The sequence below is a fragment of the Athene noctua genome, chromosome 14, assembly GCF_965140245.1.
Source record: "Athene noctua chromosome 14, bAthNoc1.hap1.1, whole genome shotgun sequence".
NCBI lineage: Eukaryota > Metazoa > Chordata > Aves > Strigiformes > Strigidae > Athene > Athene noctua.
In genome coordinates, this window is record NC_134050.1 from 9,774,511 (window position 1) to 9,797,384 (window position 22,874).

Sequence of the window (22,874 nt, forward strand, 5' to 3'; positions counted from 1 at the left end):
TTAAGTCATAAATAAAAGCAAATGGATGTAAGAGCGAGATGCTTGCATGCTATTGTGTGCAACTTATTAAATGAGAATCCACTCAATTAAAACTTGATATTTTTAAAAAAATCCTTAATTTATTAATTCATTTAGAAAATTTTGCGATGAGGAACAGGGAGCAAGGAACTTAACTTCAGCCATGGCTGAACATTTGCCTGTTTTCACTTCCTGAAATCTGTATGAGGAACTGGGAACAGTTCCTCCTACAGAGGATACATTTGTCTGTATCTTCACAGAAAAATGGTACTTCCAATTTAGCCTGAATTATGCACCTGATATTCTTCCTAACATAGATGGTCAGAAGTCACTGTGAACAATGACAGAAAAGAAAAAAAAAACAACCAAACAGCACTGGAATGACTTGCACAGTAACATCCTTCCCCCGCCCCCCCCCCCCCTCCCCGACTGGCACACCACTTGTTTCTCTTGTGTGATGCAGTCACAGCAAGGAAACGGTAGCCAAAGCTCCTCTCCATTAAACCATCCAGTCAGCAAAACACCACAATAAGCACTGAAGGAGTCCTACGGTGCAATTATAAAGAGACTGTCAGCGCGGGCCTTTTCCACAGACAAAAACAACCCCTAGATTAGTTACATTTTTGCATCGGATGTGCTAAGTTTTTAACCATATGCTGAGTTCATAGATGTTCAACGAAGCTTACTTCACCTTGACAGAAGTCCTAACCAAGCATCACTATCAGGCAGGATCTGCATCAGGAGCAGCTGCTGGAACTGCGGGCTGAACCTGAAACACGGTGGCCAAAGGGAAGGACATATATAATATATAGGCTGTAGGTTATGCTCTGCGCGTGCGTGCTGCACCAAGGAGAACCACCGCAGTTACCAGGACACCTACCCAACACCTGCTTGCTGAGGCAGAGCGCTGGTGACGCGCTGCCTTCTGAAGCAGGACCTGAACGGGCAATTCTCTCCCACTTTCTCAGTGAAGATTTCGACAGCCCGGCAGTGCTGGCAAACATAACACACTCCTTGTTTTCTTCAACGGTCTCGGCTGCTTCGCTTTTCATACTGATTTGGCATAAACTTCAGAGGCTTGGGTGGGGTGAGGAAAACCACTGGCCTAAGCCCTACTTCAAATGCACATAATCAAGAGGCACAGTGCTTGCAGCGACACTGCATCTGGTAGCTTTAGGCAGCCGTGTCATGGGCTAAAATAGTTGCCTGAAGCAATGGGATAACCTTTCTCCCGATACAAACACACACACACAGTTCGTACAGTAACAGCAACACGCTGGTCCTTCTGCCCCATTACCTCCTCACAGAATCATTTTGGTTGGAAAAGACCTTGAAGATCATGCAGTCCAACCATTAACCTCACACTGACAATTCATGCAGGGTTGCGGCTGGCAGGGTTGCGGCCACCAGCCCTGCTCGGCTCAGAGCCCTTAACCCCTCACACCCCACTGCTCAGGAGCTGACAGAACAGCACCGTCATGTATCTTGGCTTCTTTTACAGCAAGAAATAACCACTGTTCTTCTTTAACTCCCAAGGGAGAAACACTCCCTGAGAAGAGTAAAATCACCAAGAGTTGGGAGTGTTTCTGTAGAGCCTTCAGCTGGTAACTAGAACATACAGACCCTGGTGAAGTACTAAACAAGGCTCCAATCATAAAGAATTAACTGTCCTTAAAAACACACAACAGCAGCAGAGTAAGTTCTTGTTCCATTAAATCCTTTTAAGAGATGATGACATTTCTGTGAAGAAAAAGCATTACACCGCAAACATCACATTTTCCCCTCACAGTTAATACTGAGGAATCCTCAAGGGAAACATCTTTAAAGCACTCCAGCAATCCACATTGCTGTTCAGACTTCTGTGAGAGTCAACACAAAGATTTTTGCTTTTCTAGATGTTTCATAGGGGTTATACTCAATATTTGTTTTCCTACCTTGTACCATGGAAGATCCAAATGCTGCATGGCACTAGAGAAAGATGAGCACATTTAGAATCTAGTACTATGACTTGTAAAACCAATCCCAAACCAAACCAAACCCCAGGCTTTCTGTATGAGCAGTAACTAGTCAATAATAGAAACAATCAGGTGGAACCACAATATACAGGTTTTCCTCTGAGAAGTTACTAATTCTGGATGTCAGAGAAGAACTGACTACAGCGATGCTAGTCACACAATTATTGGTCAAATCTTGGCAAGAACAGTCCCATGTTGCATTTCAGAGCAAAGGAGGCAGTTGTTTATTAATGACAATCAAAACAAAATAAAAGTGATAAAGCAGATACTTCTTTAAATATAAAGTTGCTAGTCATCTGGTGTTCTGTCAGGCTCCTTTTTTTTTCTTCTCTTTTTTTATTCAGGCATAGTTACAAAAATCCATAGAGGATTTGGGGAAACATGATACTTCAACGTAAATTTGTCATCTATGACAAATTCTGAACAGCAAACATCATATAATGAAAAAAACCTCAAAACATATTTACAAATTCATACTTTGTAGTCATTGAGGAATTTCTTGGTTACTGAGTCGTAGATTATGCATGTACATTACATTCCAATCAGAGTCACTTAGCATAAAATTAAGATGAAAGACAGATTGTCAAAAATAAGGCCAGTTTCATTCCTAATTTATGCAGCTGAAAACCAGAATTTTCTAGTACTTCTACGTTAATTTAAAAAAAAAGAGCATAAGAGCACCTGATCTGACCCAAGAGATACACAGACCAGACTGCAAGTTTAATTCTTAGCAGGGATTATCAAGAGTAGAAACTCATGAGAAAGGACAATACTATACACCTTTTTTTGCCATCTTGTCTATTGCTAATTTTAAATGCTTGTATAAAAACAAATCCCCACACCATATTTGCAATATGATCATAAATAGGCAATAGTTTAAAAATGTAAGATATGATTACCTCAAACTATCAAGCTGTTTTGTACTTCAGAAAAAAGTGAACAAAGCCCAAACACCTTTCTCTTCCTCTCCCTCCCTCCCCCTGCCCCCCCAAGCCCCCTCCCCACTTCCAAACCAGGAGAAAAAGAAGTTATACTCTGATGAATATTAGAACTGGCACCAACATTCATGCTAGTTGCCCTGATGTGCAACAGAAAGTTCATTTTACAATAGTCAGAAATATTCTTATGCACTAGCCCCAAAGAGTTCAGCTTCTGAAAAGAGTTTGTTTTGTTTTGAAAAAAAAAATCCCATCAGGTATGACGTGGGCAGCGTCTAGAAGGCGCAGGAATGTCCAACACTCTACGTCGATCTTCATATTCATCAGTGTCTGTGGAATCTTCATCTTCATCCACTGCATATTCGTTATGATTTGTTTCCTAATACAAAACACATCCGTATTTAATTAAAATATCTCATTCCAGCTAGTTATAAGAAAGCACTGCCAATTACCTAGAAAAATCTGAAGTCTGCATTATCACATCAATCCCCTGAAGCAGACATTATATTCTACATCCTAAAACCAGCTCCTTACAATTACAAAGTTTAATTTGCATTAGAGATCATTTTGCCAAACTGCTTGACCTTTAACTCAGTAAATATCCATTAGCCTTCTTTATTTGATATGTATAATTATGCAAAGCCACAATTCAGTATCTCGGCTGTACCAGTTGCCTTGGCAGCTGACGCTGTCTTTTACTAGAAGTAGTTTAAAAACAAAGGGTCATTACTACCCTTAAAATAGAGGTAGAGCAAAAGAGAAAAATTATTTTTACAGTCAACTGAATGAAGTTACAACTTCCACAAATGTGAGCAAGAGTTAAGAGATGCCATTTTCTGTTAGAAGCACGACATCTGCTGGCACTTCCTGTGGGAGATACTGGTAACAAGGGTCTCAAATCCCTGAAAAACCTGAGAAAGTGTGCAAGTAGATGTCTACCCCCGGGGAAAGACTCAGTGCTTGCACAAAGACTTCCACATTCTGGCTGAAACGGTCACTAAATGAGGGCTATGCTAATGATAAAATAAAGCATTCTTCCCTAAACATGCCAAAGCAAAGGGAGAAATTATACAGTTAACCTGCAATGTCAGAACTAAAACTACCTTACAATTAAGAGCAAGCTAAAGCAGATTCGCAAAGTCATTAAGTGACTTTATGAAATGCACTTTCAGTGAGAGCTAATGAACATCATACAGACCGCTGTAATTTTTAAATTGTCATTAACTGAACCTTTTCTTGCTGAAAAAAGTAGATACACTATTATGGCTAAAACAGATGAGTGTGGTCATACCAAGGCAGAATATTTAAAACTATGAAATGCAAACAGCGTCATGCTTCTAGGTACAAAGAACTCTGAAATATGCCCTGGACAGACAGACATACACACACATGTACGTATTTCTGTGCATCCTGAGAGGCAGTTGTGTTCAAACACAGGATAACAAAATGGTCCCATTTTACCTCTGTCGAGACCTCACAGGCCCCTGGTCTGACTGATAAAACTAGGTTTGACCCTGATACCAGAGGTGAAGGCTTGGAGGAAGACCTGAAGCCATGTAGTGTCCTATGAAAGCTGGGGCCGAGGGTCTTGTATTAAACTGGAAGCAAGACATGTCAAAGCAGTGAGGATACATGGCTTTACCAATGTACAAACTGCCTACGAAGGTTATTACAGTTGCTGGACTGAGTCTTAATTGGTGTATGTTTTGTATGAAATTATCAATATGAACACTGTTCAGTACTCTAATTTTTGCACCAGAAGTGTTTTCTTATTGATAAACATTCCAGAAGCTGAAAAGAATTCATAAAGACTGATACTTTTAGATAATTTTTTTTAAGAAATTATTCTGAAAAAGCAATTTTCAAGAAAAGATTCAAAACTGAAAAATGACATGACATTGAAGTTTCAATAGAGTTACACTGTCCTATGAAAATTAATCCAAGTGTTCTCAGAAAACAGGAGGTCAGGGAAAAAAACCCTCAGATAAGCACAACTGCATCTCCGCTTACCATTCGTGCCGTGGACACCTTGAATGTTGGACACACCATATGAAATCTGGGAATTGTGACATTAAAGAATTTGTCCTTGTAGTAAAGGCAATGGAAGGTGTAATACCCCTCCATATATCCAGATGTTGTGGAAAACGTAGTGCAGCTGGTATATTCATAGACTCTCCCTGGACTGATGATTGGAAACTCCCCTGTTGGTAAAATAAGAGGTCACAAGAGTAAGAACTGAAGTAGAACTACAATTCAGCAGTTTGCTGAAGCACTTGCACTCCATAACGTACTCAGATCATTTTATATTTCAGTGGATGCATAAATGATTCTCAGCAACTACTGGTGTTAAACCTGAGTGTTTAATTATGAAGATGTTCAGACAACCCTTGCAAAAAGAACTTTAAAGACAAAATAGATGGATACACATCCCTTTCTTTCAAGCAACAAAATGATTTTGATACAAACCATACAACTACTATCCCATCACCCTGAGAAACAGCTACTAACAACTTTCCTAACATGTACATTAAATACAAAACCACTCTATTGAGTTTGTAAAGGCCATCTTTTACTTACCAACTACTCCAGGACCCTGAACTTCTTCTACAGCACCTTTGGCATTTGTTATTTTCCAGTATCGACTGTCCAGCTGACAAGCCTTCTCGGGAAGAGCATCTTTGGACATTTCAATTCTAGGAGGCAGACAGCATACTTCATCATTATGTAACTACTTTCATATATTTCAAGAAATGCTTTAGTGTCCTTGGGATCTCTCTCAAAATAGACTGGGCAAACGTCCTGGTTTTGGCTAAGACAGAGCTAATTTCTTTTTTTTTCCCCTTCTTAGTAGCTAGAATAGTGCTGTGGTTTGGATTCAGTATGGGATTTGATATGAGAAGAATGTTGATAACGCACTGTCGTTTTTACCTGTTGCTAAGAAATCGAGAACTTTTTAACTTCCCGTGTCCTGCTACTGCACAGGTACACAAGAAGCTGGGAAGGGAGCACAGCCAGAGCAAGGGACCCAAAGTGGCCAGTGGAATATTCCAGATGATGTAACGTCATGCTCAGTATATAGAGGAGGGTTGATCAGGAAGCTCACTCCAGCTTCCGGGATTGTGGTTTCAGGATTCTCTGGGACCACTGGCTGGGAACAGGCTGGGCATCAGTCAGCGGGTGGTGAGCAGTCACATTATGTATTACTCGTTTGTATTTTCTATTATTACTATTATTTTTTTTTATTTTATTACAATTATTGTTTTTATCTCAATCTACAAGTCTCCTTACCCTCCAATTCACTTCCCCATTCCCCTGGATGGGGATGGGTGAGCGAGCAGCTGTGTGGTGTTGGTCAGGTTTAAACCACAACAGCAAAAAACCCCCCTAAAGTATACAGAATCAGTTATCGGGCTCCACCTCCCTGCCTCTGCTTCACTATCTATTATTATTTACTCCTTTCTAAATCAGAAGAGCTACCTGTAACTTCTTTCCCCCACCCATCACTGTACTTTACCCATTACCAAAGTATTTTTTAAATTATAAAGTACAGCATGTTGTGTACATCCCATTCATTTTAGGATGTTTTTGAGTGCTGTGCATAAATTTGCAACAACGGGTGTTTTGGACATTACATAGGTCCTTCCTGTGTTACAAGACTTAATTCAGTTGTTATTTTTACCTGATTCTGTAAGTGAAGAAATAATGCGGTGGATGTACAGAACTGAGCTCAGGTAGAAAAGATGTGGACACAGAAACAGTGATATCTCCTGTGGTAGCAACACATTCTTTATCATGCACATACCTACAGAAAGGAAAACATTTAACTCTACAAATAACTGTACAGTCAGCAGAGAAAACTAAAGATGTAAAGTGATTAGTTAATTACTAATAAGAACACTATGGTGCTAGGTTAAAACTAATTCTTAACTTCATTTGGCAATGAAATTAAGGATGTAGGTATGCCGTGTCTTCAGGATGTGTGCTTCCCCATCACCTAAACTCACAGAGCTGTGGATCTCTTTCTACCTCCGTTAATGTTTGTATTAAGCTAGATGTATCATGTGATCCAAAGTCAATGAAGACCCACTTGTTTAATTAGGATGTGTCATTATGCTGTTTAAAAAACACAAACTAGGAACTCCTAGAGCAAATTAATTTACAGATCAGGAACTTGGTTGTATAGCATCCCAGTTTTACAAAATTAAGGTTATGACTTATATTTAGAAGAAATTAAAAGTGCATGAAGATTTAAACATCCGAACAAGTACTATTTATTTGGGAAACCAGTTCACTGAAAAAAATTTCTTTTTTAATAACTCAAAACAGTCCTGCAGCAGCAGCACACTCATGGCAAGCAGAATAAATGTTATGCCGTTAGCTAAACTTCACATCAGTTATAAAGCAAAATTCTGGTCCCATTAATGCAAAGTTACAAACTCTGAATCTTCTGTTTTAAAAAAAGAAGTTTCTTTAAGCATTCTGTTTTACAGCTTTATCTTCAGTAAGTTTCACAAGCTTTCTCCTCTCCACCAGCAGTTTTTGTATCAGATACCCATAACTACTTGGAAAGGGGTCAGCATTCTAAAAGAAGTATTAAAGCCTTGCAGTGAGGTTATAAATCCCAGACACAATACCTGAAAATCTGGTCTCTGATGATAGGATAACCACCAGTAACAACTTTGTTTACATAGGATGTAAACCATTCCAAGTAAGATGTACCTAGATGCCAAAGAAGAAAATTATTCATAAGGACAGGCAAATTTACCATTCAGCACATTACAATAAATACGACAAAGAGACAGTTTAAAGCTTTGAATATTTTTTAATAAACTCTCAGACTTACTTATATGAGTCAGTCAATATTCCAGTTCATTCTACCAACAAAGACCATTTGGAGAAACCAACCAAGAACTAAGAGTTATTGACACAGCAAACAAAGAATCTCTTAGTTAAGTATTTCACTTTCTAATCATGGTCTTCAAATGCTGGTGTCTCTCATCATCTGGTTTCTTGTTCATGACTGTCCTGCTGTGACTGGGAAAGAAAACAAGTATAGTGGCCTATACTATTTGTATAGCTATTCCCAGCTGTTCTACCTACAAGAGGCATGCAAGCCTGCTGGTGGATTTATGGACTGCGTTTTGAGATCCAGGTTTCCATATGAATAGTTTCCATATGTAGAATTTCCCTCTCCTTCAAACTGGGGATAAGTCACAGACACACACTCCATGCTCCTGCTACAAACCCAGAAGACTAAGGCTGTATGTGTGTCATTCCAAAGAATCTGGGATTTTTATATACTTAGAGCTATTGTCTGAGAACAGCTTTTCATACACCTACAGCCATTATTTAGGAACAGCTTGATTTCTAAGTAGACAGTCAAGCTGTCACATTTAACTCTCAAAGAAGAGAGTTTCATACAAGACATACCAGCGCTCCATAAAAGAATTTCTCAGCCATAAATCTTCCAAGCATTGCACTATAGAGTTCAATAGAAAAGTACAGAGTTCTTCAACTATTTGTCAATATTACTGATATAAAACTGGATTTAAGCCTAAATACTAGGAAAACATCATCCTCACCTTCACTGACGTGTTATCAAGTACTACCACTCCTGTTAGATTAAGTGGACTTACTGCTGCTTCCTTAGAGCGAGCGCTGTGTACTGTCCTTTGATCTTTTGGAAGTCTAAGGAACTCCAAGGTTATTATCTTCCTTTCTACCACTAATCCACAAAATGCAAACCTTGTATAAAGTAACTCCAAATGGAGAAAGTGGACCAATTTACACTGCCACCTTCAAAATGACAAGATAAATGCTGTATCTGAAACCTTCCCTCCACTCTGCGATAATCCAAGATTAACCCTTTCAGCCAAGTGGAATACATTTAAATATGATGTCAGATCGCCTCACCATTGACTCAGTTCCACAAAAGAAGCAACCCTGAGCAGGAATACCAACTAGCTACAGAGCAGGTGGAGAGAACCAAGTAACTGAGCTTTTGCTATATCTTTCCCGTGATGGTTCTAAAGCACACAATTCATTCTGCAATAAGACCTTTGTAAAACAGACGAGAGGTTGACTACTTCACACTGAAATTAGTTCATAGAATCAATCAGTACATAAAAAGGTTTCCTAAAATTAGTGTGGCTAGGAGTCTGACTACCTTCAACTCAAACTAGCATGGCATAGCATTGCCTAATGTGGTTTCTCACTGTAATATTAATACATGTATCTTAAGAAATGTACAAGGCTAAATTTTAATATTAATCTTGGTGCCATTTATTACATGTCAGCTCTCCCACCAAGTGAAAGGAATTAATTTAGACATAGCCACAATTACCAGATTCCAGTGGATTAATAAAAAGAAATAATCAAAACACTACTCCAGCCAATGTATGTGTCAGACAGATGATCACAACAGATTACTAGATAACTATACAACAATCACATAGTTTTCCCCTCCCTCCTTTATCCTTTGAACAAAGCAATCAGGCAAATAAAAAAGTCCAGAAAGGTTTTCCTCTGCAAGCTATGGTTATAGTTGATTAGATTTCATTAAGGGATACAAAATATTTTCAACTTCTATCATGTTTGCAAAAACTACTGGGGGGAAAAAAAAAACCAACAAAAACCTTTCTGTCCACTTGGGTGTTGTATTTAATAACTGCTTATATCACCTCTGTGATGGCTAACTTAAAGGTTTTGCTCATCTTGTTAGACAGGTTAGGACACTTGATTTGTATACCAGACACACAGAAGGACAAGCTGTAATAGAGAAAACATCTCATTTCAAGTAACCACTGATGTTTTAAAGTGGGTTACTGTCTTACAAGTAGCACAGAAAATTTAGAATGCTTGCTTTGTTCAAGTCACACCGACATGCATTTTCTAAACAGTGCAATTAAAACATTTTGCAGAATATTTTATCTAAAGTGTTACCTGTAATGAACATATCAATAGCAGATGGATTGCGAGCCATTTGGTCCTACAAGGGAAAGAAGTTCATTAGAAGGAGAGCATGAGACTTTCAAGGTTAAAATTCAATATATCTGAAATATAACATAGGAAACACTTCCCCTATATTCACTAAATGTAAAACCTGGCTGCTTAATGCATCATTATACTCCCCGTCAGGTATTCAAACACATGCCTGTCCCCATGAGTGCTCACATGATCACTGAATACACAGCATGAACATTCCACTAAGGCTCATGCACATACAATCAGATTTAATGCATCATTAAAGAAACAAGGTCCCCAAAAATATTGGCTTAGAAGAGAAGCGCAGAACAGCTCAGGTTGGAAGAGACCTCTGGAGATGATCAGTCTAGTCCTTCTGCCTGAGGCAGGGTCAGCTAGAACACATTGCTCAGGATCATCCCTGGTTGGGTTTTGATTCCTCCAAGGACAAAGACTACCGCTCCGGGTAGTCTGTTCCAGTGTTCAACCACACTCCCAGTAAAAACATTTTTTGTGTATGTCCAGATTGTTTCCCGTGTTTCAGTTGGTGCCCATTGCCTCTTCTGTCATTGGGCAGGCATTGCTGAGAAAAGTCTAGCTCTGACTTCTTTATGCCCTTCTATCAGCTATTTATAAACATGATAAGATTCCTCTGAACCTTCCCTTCTCCAGGCTAAACAATCCCAGCTCCTGTAAGACCATGTTCTCCCCTGAAACAAGCAGGGCTGTCCACAGATGAACCAAAGTAGAAGTGAGTAACCTTCCAAGTTCCTGAGCATTATTCAGAAGGTTTAAATACTCAGCGTAATACAAAGGGAGATCTTAACATCCTTCAAGTGATCCATTATCAAGACATTCCCTAGAAATCTCATTGCTACATGCTTTGAAAACAGCCAGGAACTCCAGAACAGGATGACGATCCCAATCTTTTTTACAAGAAACATCTTTACTCGAGCCGCTATTCTTTTGGCAGGGGGGAGCAGGGAAATCATCAGGGCACGTGTAAGGAGAGAGAGGGCTAAAATCTTGTTAGGTATAATCCTTAAGCTTCACTAGCAACAATATGCCTATGTAAAAATACTCCAGCTATAAAAAATATGAAAAATACTCAAATAATGACATTCTATAAAGGAGCTGTTTAAGAGCAATTTGTTCTTTTACTGGAGAGTAAGTTTTGCTTACAAACCAAGGGGTATCATTTAGTGTTGTAAGTTTACATTTAACATATCTGGGGGAGGAGATCTACACAGATGCTGATCTTCCATAATGGAGAAGCTTTTCCTCCTTACAGAAACAGGGACATACCTGCCATAGTTTTAACAAATTAAATTAATACCTTCTGATAAAGATGACTGTCGTCCATCATAATGAACCTATAGAAATTTCTATAGCCATTAGTCACTTTATGTAAATTCCCTTCACTTACTAACCATTCCACTTACGAGCTTTGATGAAAACCTGATGGCAACTCAGGGGCAAGTAACAAACAAATACGATCTCCAAGTATTCACTTTCTGCTACGTAAAATATTTCAGGTATCTGATCACATGCAAAGGGACACCATCAATCATTAGAAAAGTACATTCACGAGTATAAACGTATCTTCCTTACTGGACATTGATAGAAGATTTCGTATTTATTTCGTCCCTCCACACTCTCCAGGGCCATGTATTGACTCAGGCCAGTATGAATGCAAAAGGTAAGAGGAAGGCATTGCTTCAGTCCCGGCCTCTGCTGAAAACCGCCAGCCGCTGTGTCAATATCCAACAAGTCTTCGGAGCGGTAGTGGTTCGACAGTGCCATGCTTCCCATCAAACTTAACAGACAACAACAAGAGAAGATCAACAGGCGATACCACTCACAAGGCAAAGACAGCTTTAAAGCTTTTCTGAGCACTGCTGCCATTAATGCTCTAGATGCATATCAGACTTAGATGAAGTCTAAGTCTAATATCCAGGTGCTGAACTAGGTTATTAGTTTGCAACATCAACCTTCACAAGTGGAGGCTTGATGGCTCTAAGATAAACATTTCCTTCTATGTTTTCTGCATCCCAAAACACCATTTTAAATTGTGCTGATGATTCGCCTCATGTCTGCAAGTACTTCAAAGAAGCCTTTCATAGTTGATGCAGCTTCCTATAGTAGCATAATACAGTAATAACCAGTGTTCCATATCTCAAGTTTTGTGCAAGCTCATTTCAATACTATCAAAGCATCCACAATTTTTCAATTAGAACACCAAGCCGCTATAGTAACAGTCATTGATCCAAACTACAGCGAGCCACGCTTCAGAGAAAAGGCTGAGAAGTAAACAAGCAAAATAACCATTGCGTCAGAGAGATTATGATCTCAGTATAAAAACGAAGGCATACAGAAACAAGTAAACAGACATGCAAGGAAAGAATGAGACAATCATCAGCATGACACGGCAAGAGCATCAACCATCTCTAATTTTTTCCTCTAGCTTTTTGTAAGCATCACTGCAAAGGATGGGATTTTTTGTTTGTTTTTGACAGTAATGAAGTGACACTGAACACAGTAAAAGAAGCCTCTCTATAGGTAAGAAAGAATATATACTTTTGGAAAAAAGTAGTACTAATCTGAAATACGTAACAGATTAGGAATGTAGCATCGGAAGCTGAAGCCAATGTTGATATGAATGTTGGGCTAGATGAGAGCTAGGGTGAAAATAAAAAAACCCAAGCAACTTACACTCAATGTAATAAAGGGGAAAACAATGGAAGAATAATAAAAAAGAATGATAAACACATAATCAATTTAAACTATTACAAGGGCACACACTACAGCAGTGCGCTTACCAACAGGAGGAGTACATAAACCTGTAGTGTACACCTCCCTGCCCATACTCCCTTCGAATCTGCCTTTCACTGATACTCTCGGATGTAAACTCTTGCAGATACTAAGCTTTTACTGGTGTTATGAAAGCAGTGACTCAGGTGCAAGCTGCCACACGTCAGCATGATATATGCTGCTCTCTTCTTGGGCAACAGGTTCCATTCCTCTTTTTCCTTATGTAGTCTTGCCTGGAATTAGCAGGTTCTACAGTTTAAAAAACAATGCTAACATCCAAATGCAGAAACCTGAAGCATCGAAGAACTAGTCCCAAATATCCTCCATTTTTGATCTAACATGCCAACAACTTGCTGCACAGACCTCCACTACCTATGCCTGACCTTTCCAGTATTATTCTCCTACAGGAAAGCAGCCTGTCCCCAACAGGAGGACCACACCTTCCACTCTCAGCATGGCAGGCAGCCTTTCTTGCTCCAGGGTCCCACATGTCAGACCTAACTAATCCTCCAGTCAGTGCTCCACCAACAAGGTTTGTCAACCTGTAAGGCTCAGGCCTTCACTTTGAGGGCATGGCAATGGACCACAGCCCACCGGCAGCTGTTCAAGCTCAAAGGCACGTGACTGCTCCTTCAGCCCTTCCACATGCACATCATCCCAGTGGAGGCTTCGTGGGAGGGAAAAAGTAGTAGGAAGAGCAGGAAGCACACAAGCTGCAGAACTAGGGCACCTATCTCCTCTCTTAAAAAAAAAAAAAGGTCTCTCCTGGAAAAGAAACAGAACTAGGAGTCATCCTTATGGTTGCATAAAACTGTTTCTGCACATTCAACACCAGAATTGGAGAAAGCTGCACCTTCTTTCCTGTGTGGTGAAGGTTTTGGTAGAGCAACATCAACACATTGCCCCTACAGACACTCTTCATCTTTTTCTAATGTTTGCAGCACTTCATCAAGTGCTGACCTGCTAACTTTTTCTATAGCTGGAAGACAGGAAATCATGTTTGTCATTTGCCTTCTAACCCTGATGTAAAAGTTCTTAATTGCTGAAACTGCATAAAAATTGTAACAACTTCTACTGAGAAAAGTTGATTTGCAGAACTGACATTTTGATTCTACTTAAAACGACTACCTGGTTTGAAAGTTATTCCCTAACAATTTTAAAGAAAAGAGTTATTAAATAATGAAGCCTGAAGAGTGCAAGAGGCTAATTTCCTTATGTAATACAAAGCAAAACTTCAGGGGAGCAACTTGCAGTGCTATGATTAAAAGTCTAACAGTTGGAAGCTTTAGTTATTACCAAAAAAAAAAGGGGGGGGGGGTGTTCTCACTAGGAAAAAGGACTGAAGTTATAAGAGTAATTTGAGTAATTAGAAATCTACACTGTTTTCAATTACTTCTGGAACTAGAAGACAGGCAATTCCAGAAGTGTCACTTCAAGCGGTCACTCAGTTACAATACATATAAATGCTTAATTTATCCTGTTCAGCAGACATTTTATCTTTTTAATAAATGAGCTATCCAAGAAATACAAAAAGGAATTAATAACTTGGTATGTAGTTTTTGCTCCTTACCCAGGAACAACTAGCTTCTGTCCGTTATGAATACGAAAAGAACATCGATAGTCATCAGGGAGTTTGCAACCTATTTGTGCTTCCACAGCATCTAGATCTTCCTCTCGCACACTCTCTGTGTACAAAAAGAAATAGAGTATTAAGTGGCAGTTTTGGAGGGGGAAAAAAATCAAGAACTGCTGCTCCTACAAAACTCAAATTTCATGCTGCTTCACTACTTTGCCCCCAAGTGCCCAGTATGCTGTTCCTGACAAAGGTGAATTAAGAGGATGTGTTAAGACCTCTCCTTTAAAATTTTATTTCACATCATTTCATCTGAGCTGCATGGCTAGAAATAAGGCAAAAGATAGCTACATTCTAGACATAACAGCATGTTTTCAACTGTCAAAGAGAATTTTAAGTAGCCCCAGAAACTTTAGCATTATGGATTCTTTAAGTTATCACAAAAGGAATATATATTTCAAAGTATTTTGCCACTTACAATTCAGGGAAAGTAAACTAAGAGACATACAAAAGCAACATAAATTCAGTTCAACTTTGGGACGTGGCTGTCTACTAGGATGGTCTCAAAAATCTTCCACTCATTAAATTCATGCTAGTGGCCAGAATCACTAAAAATCAAGTATTTCAGATACAAAGCATGGAATCTGTAAGTGCTTTGATCAAATGAACACAGACTCAGTCAGTATTTGGTGATTTTACTTTATGCTAGGTGGCATAGAATGAATACTACATAAATTAAAAAGGAATTTTAACTGATTACTTAATACAGTACCAATCTCCACCCAGCAAAATCTCAACAGGTCTGACTTGAGCAGAAAGGATTTATAAAGTGAAATGAACCTTTTCCCCACAGTATTGTCATTAGCTGACAAAGTCCCAGTTAAAACTTTTAGGCAATATTGATTTTACTCTTTTATCATTCTTTCAGTTTCCAGTCCAATCGATAACAAAGAAATGTTGGCTGCAGCCACCATTCACCTGGAATCTGATGCAATAAATGGGTTGTAACAAGGGGATTTTCATATCATCATCAGCTGAAGGGGGTGTGGAGTAACTACTCTTACACCTCCGCACACACCTCAGAGGGTTTCCACCCCCTCACTTTTAGCAAAGATCAAATGGCTGGCCTGTGTCGTCTGTTTCAATCACAGATTTTCAGGTGATTTTTTTTTTTTTTAAACCCTTTTCATATTCATTATCCATTTCATTTATATGGCATAATTTAACAATTCATTGAAAGAAGATACTGCACAAACGGTATTAAAAAATTATGGAAGAACTGCTGCTTAAACCTGCCGTCACTATTCAAGTGTGGAAATTGATAATTTTACATTTATTTCTATCTTTCTGTAGACAAAGAAAAGCTTCATTGCACCAAATTCCTTGGGAGGATTTTGAAAGTAAAACTGTGGTAAAATCTGTTCATTTCAACACCTCCAACACAGATACTTTCCATTTTATTGAGGAAATACTTGACGGACAATTCAGTGGTTCTGTATGCCTGAGCGAAGTCTGAGTTTTCAGTAGAGCAGCATGAAAGTTACAGAAATCAAGTCACGGATACCTACATCAAGTACTGTGGCCTGTGTTACAACAAGAGTTCAAGTTACACATAACCCTTTCGGCCTTTTCCTAAAAAGACATTCCTTCACTAACACTCAGAAGTAACTTTTTTTTTTTTTTTAAGAAAACAGTAAGTATTAAATTCTAACCATGTTCTGTTACTCACAAATATTTAGCAAAATCCAGCACTATCCAGCAAGCCAAGAAACATGCAAGACTTATGTAGTAATCACTGTCTATAGCATTCCTGTCTATAGCATGTTAAATCAAACATCTTGGTCTAACAGTCAATTTCATACAGAACACTAAAGTACAGTTGAAAATGTAAAAGCTATTTTGTCCCTATACCAGAAAAGCCCAAACTCGCTGTATGTCTTGTTCTGTAAGATTTATGAACCTGAATGCTGGAAATACTTAAAGTATTAAAACACAAACAATCTGAAAAGAGAATCTTGAAAAAAAGTAAGTCAGAATTTTTGTTCAGCCACTGATTTACTTTCATTAGAGGAACACAGTAAGACCTACAGAAGAGAAAAAAAACACACTTCCTTTTTGTTTGGCTTTAGTTTAGAATGCCTGTTTTTATGTGAAAGTGTTTTAGTTAGGTCTTAAAAAAAATCTCACAAATGAAATCACCACAGCAAGTCCCAGATCCTTGAAGTAACAGGATTATTAAACTAAAAATAATAAACAAAAATATCAGTCATAGCAACCAAAGACAAAAGTGTACTCATTTCCTCACTATTCAGAGATAAAGACAGCATACTGGTCACTAGAAAAAAATAATCTCAATGTCTTCTCTGAAAGGAAATCTTCAGAGAATCTATGGATCATTAGTAACTGGGCAAAAACTATGCATGTGATTTGATTTACTCATTTACTGGAGGGGAAGGGAAAGCACATCTACTTGACTTTCAGGACTCTAGCAGTTGAGGTACACACCTAGGATGGAAGCAGTATGAAGCTTAATAACAGAGGGTGTCACATCAGCCAGCCTACTAGAGAACGTGGGTATCACACCGTACCTTTCAAAGAACCAATCATCCGAGGACACCGCTGTCCTAAGTATTTCTCTAGGTCATCCCAGGCTTTTTTCAATGTAGCATAGTATCGGATGTATCTTCCTAGGTCAGAGTACGTACTGATGAAGATGGCTTTCCAGCTCTGATTTCGTTGACTTTTTTCCTCTCTAAGTGGAAATTAAGAAAATAAGTTTAAATACCAGCCTAAAAAGCTTGACTTCTAAACCCAAAAAGTTAATACTTGTTATTTGGCAGAAACAGTATGCATAATATTAAGCCAGGAAGACTTTGAGCCACATGAAGCTACATAAACTCAATTAATTCCAGCATGCATTCAACAGCAACTTGGGAAAGAATTGGAAAACGTTTGGGTACTCAGTATCAGGGTAAAATTTAGAAATAGTATTCCTTTAAACAGAGTGCTCTCTATTATTAAATCTTAGAAGTGCTGAATAGCTAATTCACATCACATTCCACATATACATAGAGAAGGTCTTCAGAAAAAGAAAAACAAACCAAAAAAAATCCCACATTTTTTATCTACTGCATTAGTTACAAACTCCTTTATTCACCCAATAAGAAAGATTAAGAAGCAAACCAGAAAGTTAAATGAGAACTCTGTGCACTGATCTGGAAAGTCAGTTTCTTAAGGAATTACTGCATATTCAGTTCTCCTTACAGGCACAACAGCAGGCTGTGGGAAGAAGGACTGCTAAAAAAGTGCTGACTAACATCTGACAAAGGATGCTTGCCTCCACACTCTAGCAACCCTTGCATTTTGTGTTAGGATATATTCCAACTCCTCAAGCTCCAATCAGCATGCTCAGTCTAAAAGATTTAGTACAGCTTCCTACACCTAAATAAAAATTTCACAGTTGAGAAGTCTTCATGTCACCTTTAAGATTTCTCCAGCCCTTGACACAACCATCCAGTTGTACCCCTGATAATTACAGCACTCAGAATATTACCTTCCTCCACAGAACATCTGGTATCTGATGAGGTCAAGCTGCAGCTTCTCCTTCAGCCCAGGTATTAGCAGGGCACCTCTTCTCTACCCATTCAAAAAACTTTTTAACACTTGTACATTCATGAAGTTTTTTTGGAAATTAATATTTTTGGTACCTCTAACCTTTCATTGGTTCGAAGCTGGTGAATACCTATTCAGTCTTAAGAGTTACTAGAATCAATGTTGACATAAACAGACAGCACTATAACACAAGCCTTATTTTCACAGAAAAAAAGCTTAAAACAACCACACTTACTCTGAAATAAGCCAGTACTTCTTGCAGTGTCTTTTCCACAATGGATCATGGCTTGATAGCTGATTTAATCTTCGACTTAAATAGCAGCAACTATAAATATAAAATCATTAAATTTGACTGCAAAAAGAGTAGCAAAATCAACAGGCATAGATACTGACCAGTGTATTACACATTGCATTCTCATGAAATAAACGCAGAGTTTGAAAGTTAGTTAGTTGTCCTTTTTGGAGTTGTGCTTACAATGGTTAAAAGCCTTCATTACAGCTGTGTAAGTAGTGAACTACTTTTCTACACACTTTGGAGAACTGTCAGCAATTAAGTAATTTTGTAAAGCAGGTCATCCTGTCACCACTGTAAACACTGTCTGAAAGATTCCAGCGTGACTCCACTCCACCAGCGGTAAGCATTCCAGTAGCACAGGCTAGTTATTATAATTTAAATCCCTTTCTCATTTGGATTGTTAGTCTCTATTTTATTTTTTCCAGTTTCCATACAAACAGTATGCTACAGAAACTATACAGTTTGAGTATTACAAGGTTACTTTCCACTTTAAGTTGTTTAAATAACAAACTTCAGACACTGGAAAAATACAAAGCACAACAGACCTGGAAATAAGTCCCACAAGCTCACTCTAATGAAGATCATATATAAGCTCTTGCCATTCAATTACAAGTAACACTGCTACTTAGAAAGTTAAAAGAATCATATCTTGCACTATGCAGCACTATTTCAAATGCAGTATTAAAAAACTTTTAGGATATAGGTCTAAAACTGTCCTCAGAAATCATTTCAGTTGATCCTGGCTTGATGCAAGGAGACAGAAAAAACTAACCTATATTCCTGATGCCTTCTTAATTTGCTCTTTAAAAGTAGCAATGGAGGTGACATCAGTCTGCTCCCGTATTTACTTTTACAGTTATAAAGCCTTTCTGGAATGGATAACTGCTATCAACAGCAAGACACTTCAGTGTATTTATATGAATAAGAACGTGCAGCAAAATATCAGCAACGTGCAGAGCAGTAATACAGGGAATGACTGTGTTATTCAAAGATTCACAGAATTTAAAAGAAACGATTGCTTCACTCAAACCTGAACACCAGACAATAAACCTTTCTTCTTCTGTGTTTGAGCTGAATTATCAGTTACCCTTTAAAAAAAACTGCCCAAGATACCACCAATTTAGATGTGGCCACATCACTTCCTCTGGTAGCTTCTTCTAACAGTTAATGTGTGTTTTAATGGCTGTGATTAACATCTAAATACCCCAGATGAGGTTAGCAAACAAGCTTCCAGTTACTGCTTTTGGGTTTTTTTTTTGTGTAGTTCAGAAATTGGTAAGTAAGAGACCAACAGTGTAAATGGACGTAGTTACATACTGAAATAAAGATGCCTCTCAATCTTGTCTTTGATAAGTAAAATCAGCCTAAGTCCAGGGCTGGTGAAAACTTGCACTGAGACTACAGAATTATTTATATTTACCTGTTCATTTTTTTTTTTTCCCCTCCCCAATATCCATTATAAGTTATTTAAACTAGAATTGTGTTAGTATTTCAAAATCATCCTTAACAAAGTGATTTTCCTGTATGCCCTCCCGCAACACAGACATAAACGCATTCCCTTCAAACCCTGACATTTGGCCATGTAAGAACTTCATTCCTGACATGGGGATTTTTTTTTTTTTTTTTTCCTCAGGGAGGTGGTGGAACAGAAATATCCCAAAGTCAAAGTCCTTGCAGAAATCTACTATACTGGTGTTTATCAATTTCTGGTAGGAAAGACACCACCGTAGCATCAGACGAACATGTGGCTTCATACACGATCAAAGATACAATTAAAGCCATTCTCATTAATTACACAGATATTTGGTCACCTGTCAGATTTTCCATTATTTAGGAGCCACCACCAGGCTAACCAACCTGTGGAATACCAGGAAAACTGTAGCGTTTCCGATGGTCAGAGTATATAGATGTCACTAAAACAAATGGAAGCAAGCTAGACATTTCCTCAATTGACACTCTGAGAATTACAAACAACCAGTTATGCAAAACTGCATTACTGACCTTATAAATAAGAAACTTACGCAGTACTTAATTATCTTTGCACAGCAAAATCCGTCTCATTTTGTCAGATACATAACAAAAAAAAAGTAGCACCTTTACTACACCACTACTAAATCATCCCTACTGGACTTGTAACAATTGTTATCATTTCTGCTTACGCTTATACCGTAACAGAATTTTCCCTGATGTCTTTAGCCTTCTTAACTAGTATTTAGGGGGCGAAGGAGAACCAGATAAACTCCGTTTTCATAATATTCTATTATATTCATACAGATTCCTCCCTCTTTGATTAAATACCGCGATTTCAATCTCTGTCAGCGCTCGTACTCCACTGGTAAGGTGTTAGCTAAAACCATACTCTCATCCTCACTGTGTGACTCATAACTCTCCAGCCATCTAGTAAAGCGTCCAAGAGGAGCTTGCAACTTTCATTCATGTTTTTTTCTGCCTGAAAAAGCCGTCCTATTTCATTTCGTTTGGTTTTCCTCAAACAGCAGCTCATTCACATAACAGAATATATTTACTGGCAACAAGACCGCTCTTTGTTTGCCCACAGATACACAACAGTTCCTGAGAGTTACTGAGTTCACAAATTCAGTTATTGGTTCACCTCTAAATTGTAATTTAGTCACAAACAAAACCAATATGTAATGGGGGAGAGAAAAACATTTTACCTTAATAAAATAGCCAAAAAAAAAACCCGAAGAACGTCCCCCATTTCTGGGAGGGAAGGGTGATTTAGGAGATGTGTGCCCCCCCCAGCTCCTCCAGAACAACCCCAACGCTGTCGCTACAGGGCGGCGAGCGCTCGGGGAGGGCTGCGCCTGCGGTGCCGGTAACAGCCCTCCCCAGCCCGCCGCCCCGCAGCCTGCTCGCTGAAACACCGGAAAGTTGTGCAGCGCCGAGCTGCCGGCGGCTCCCGGGGCTGCCCCCCCGCCGCGCCTCCCCCCACGTCCCGCGGGCTTCGCCCGCCGCCTGCTGCCGCTGCCCGCCGCCCGGCCCGGCTCCCCCGGCAACGCACGCCGGGCCCTCCGCCTGCCCCCTCAGCCCGCCCCGCCCCGCGGCCCGGCGCTGCCTCCCGCGCCTCCCCCACCCCCCGCCGCGGCCGGGCTCGGCCCTCCCTCCTCCCCGCAGCGCGGATCCGGCGGAGCCGCAGGCCCGACCCGTACCTCATCAGATCCCGGTAGTCGAGGAAGCTGAGGATGAGCAGCAGCGGGTCGGTGGGCAGCAGCTCCAGGCTGAGGGCTGACGGCTCCATGTCCAGGGGCGCCGCCATCTTGCGAGACGTCCCGCGGCTCCGCCGCCCGCTGCCGGGGACGCGCCCGCCCCTCGCTCGCGCCGGTCCCTTGTCAGCCGCCGGGGCGGGGGAGGCGGCGGCTGCCCGCAGCGCCCCCTGCCGGCCGCGGCGGCCCCGCACCCCGCCTCAGCGCTCCTCCCGCGGGGCCGCGCCGGGCCCTGGAGGCGGGGGGAGGCCGCGGCCCGTCCGCAGACCTCGCCGGAGTCCCGGGGCAGGCGGCCGTCTGCGAGCCCCCGCGGTGTCGCGGCGGTTCAGCGTGCCCCATAGGGACGCTTGTGTCGGTCGGAGGCCATGAGGGGGGAGGCCCGGGGCCGGGAGAGCTGCCCCCACACCTCGGGGAGCGCGGGCCGCCGGGCCTGCGGCCTCTGCTCCGGTCCAGCGCTGGCCCCGCCGGCCCGTGGCCACCTGCCACCCTGGGCAAGGGGCCCCCTTACCCTCAGGCCTCCCAGATCGCGTCTCGCTCCCGTGGTCAGGCAGCGGGCTGGAGCCCGTCTTGTCAACGTTTCAGGCAGTCTGGGACTTAGACACCCACACGAAGCTATGCTTTGCTTTTAAGGAATATTAAGACATCAAGCTTATAAATTTGCCTTCCTGAAACAGAAAAATAATTTGTGTTCAGCTGAAATACTTGGACATCAAATCTTCGTGTGGGTACGTGCTAGTAGGATCAGACCATGGACATCCCCGAGATGAGGAGACTGACTGCTTCCAACATCAGATGCCTTGCAATTGCTCTCGTTTCTGGTTTACCAAAGGGATAAGAATTAATGTTAGAATAGCACTGACAAATACAAACCTGCTTATATAACCAGCGTCTACAGGCTGATTCTAAGGGATGATTAGAATCCACTAGAATTGAAACTAAAAAGGTAACAGTACGCATAGATAGGAACTGAGATGAATATCATTAAAATGAAAAAATGTGTTTCATCTTAAGGGTATATGAAAAAACTGATTTTTTAAAAAAGTTTCTTCCATATTTTATTGAAAAGAAACAAGTTTTCAGAGAAAGTGTATTTTCATTCTAATTCATTTCAGAAAAAAAATCCTTTCCAGAACACTCCCTAGAACTGGTTTCCTCTAAGGCCTTCAAGGGGAATTCTAAGTCCTGGCTTTAAAATAAGAATCCGTAAATTTTTGCAAACCTGAGGTCTTAAGCTGCCAAGCTGACAGGTCTGTGTGAAGAAGCCCAGTGTCTCAGACACAGCTGCATTGCCGAGCGTTGTTGCTGCTGAAACCTCTGGAACCCAAACTCATGGCCACATCCTTTCCCGAGCCACAAACCATAGACCCAGCCGCCCCCAGCCATCAGCTAGCCTGCAAAAATCTCGAGTTGAGTGAAAGCGTGCCA

The 22,874-nt window shown here is 40.3% G+C and overlaps 1 protein-coding gene across 1 annotated transcript; it reads right to left on the bottom strand.

The window, feature by feature from the left end:
* Nucleotides 1–2,233: 2,233 nt before the first annotated feature.
* On the bottom strand, nt 2,234–21,580 carry FBXO3 (F-box protein 3). Its single transcript, XM_074918510.1, has 11 exons — nt 21,396–21,580; nt 18,166–18,255; nt 16,907–17,070; nt 14,316–14,430; nt 11,546–11,750; nt 9,914–9,959; nt 7,606–7,690; nt 6,651–6,773; nt 5,549–5,664; nt 4,982–5,172; nt 2,234–3,350 (listed from the first exon to the last, which is right to left on the bottom strand). The coding sequence occupies exons 1-11, from the start codon at nt 21,500–21,502 to the stop codon at nt 3,225–3,227; spliced, it is 1,368 nt and encodes a 455-aa protein (XP_074774611.1). The 5' UTR covers nt 21,503–21,580; the 3' UTR covers nt 2,234–3,224.
* Between the last annotated feature and the right edge of the window lie 1,294 nt (nt 21,581–22,874).

Bases quoted from the DNA above. Each gene is read 5' to 3' on its own strand.
- FBXO3 (XM_074918510.1), bottom strand. From the start codon at position 21,502: ATGGCGGCGCCCCTGGACATGGAGCCGTCAGCCCTCAGCCTGGAGCTG. The intron at 5,665-6,650 runs GTAAAAATAACA...TCTGCCTCCTAG, and splicing joins TTCTTCACTTACAGAATCAG to AATTGAAATGTCCAAAGATG. The intron at 3,351-4,981 runs GTAAGCGGAGAT...GTTTTGTATTAG, and splicing joins AGGTGTCCACGGCACGAATG to GAAACAAATCATAACGAATA.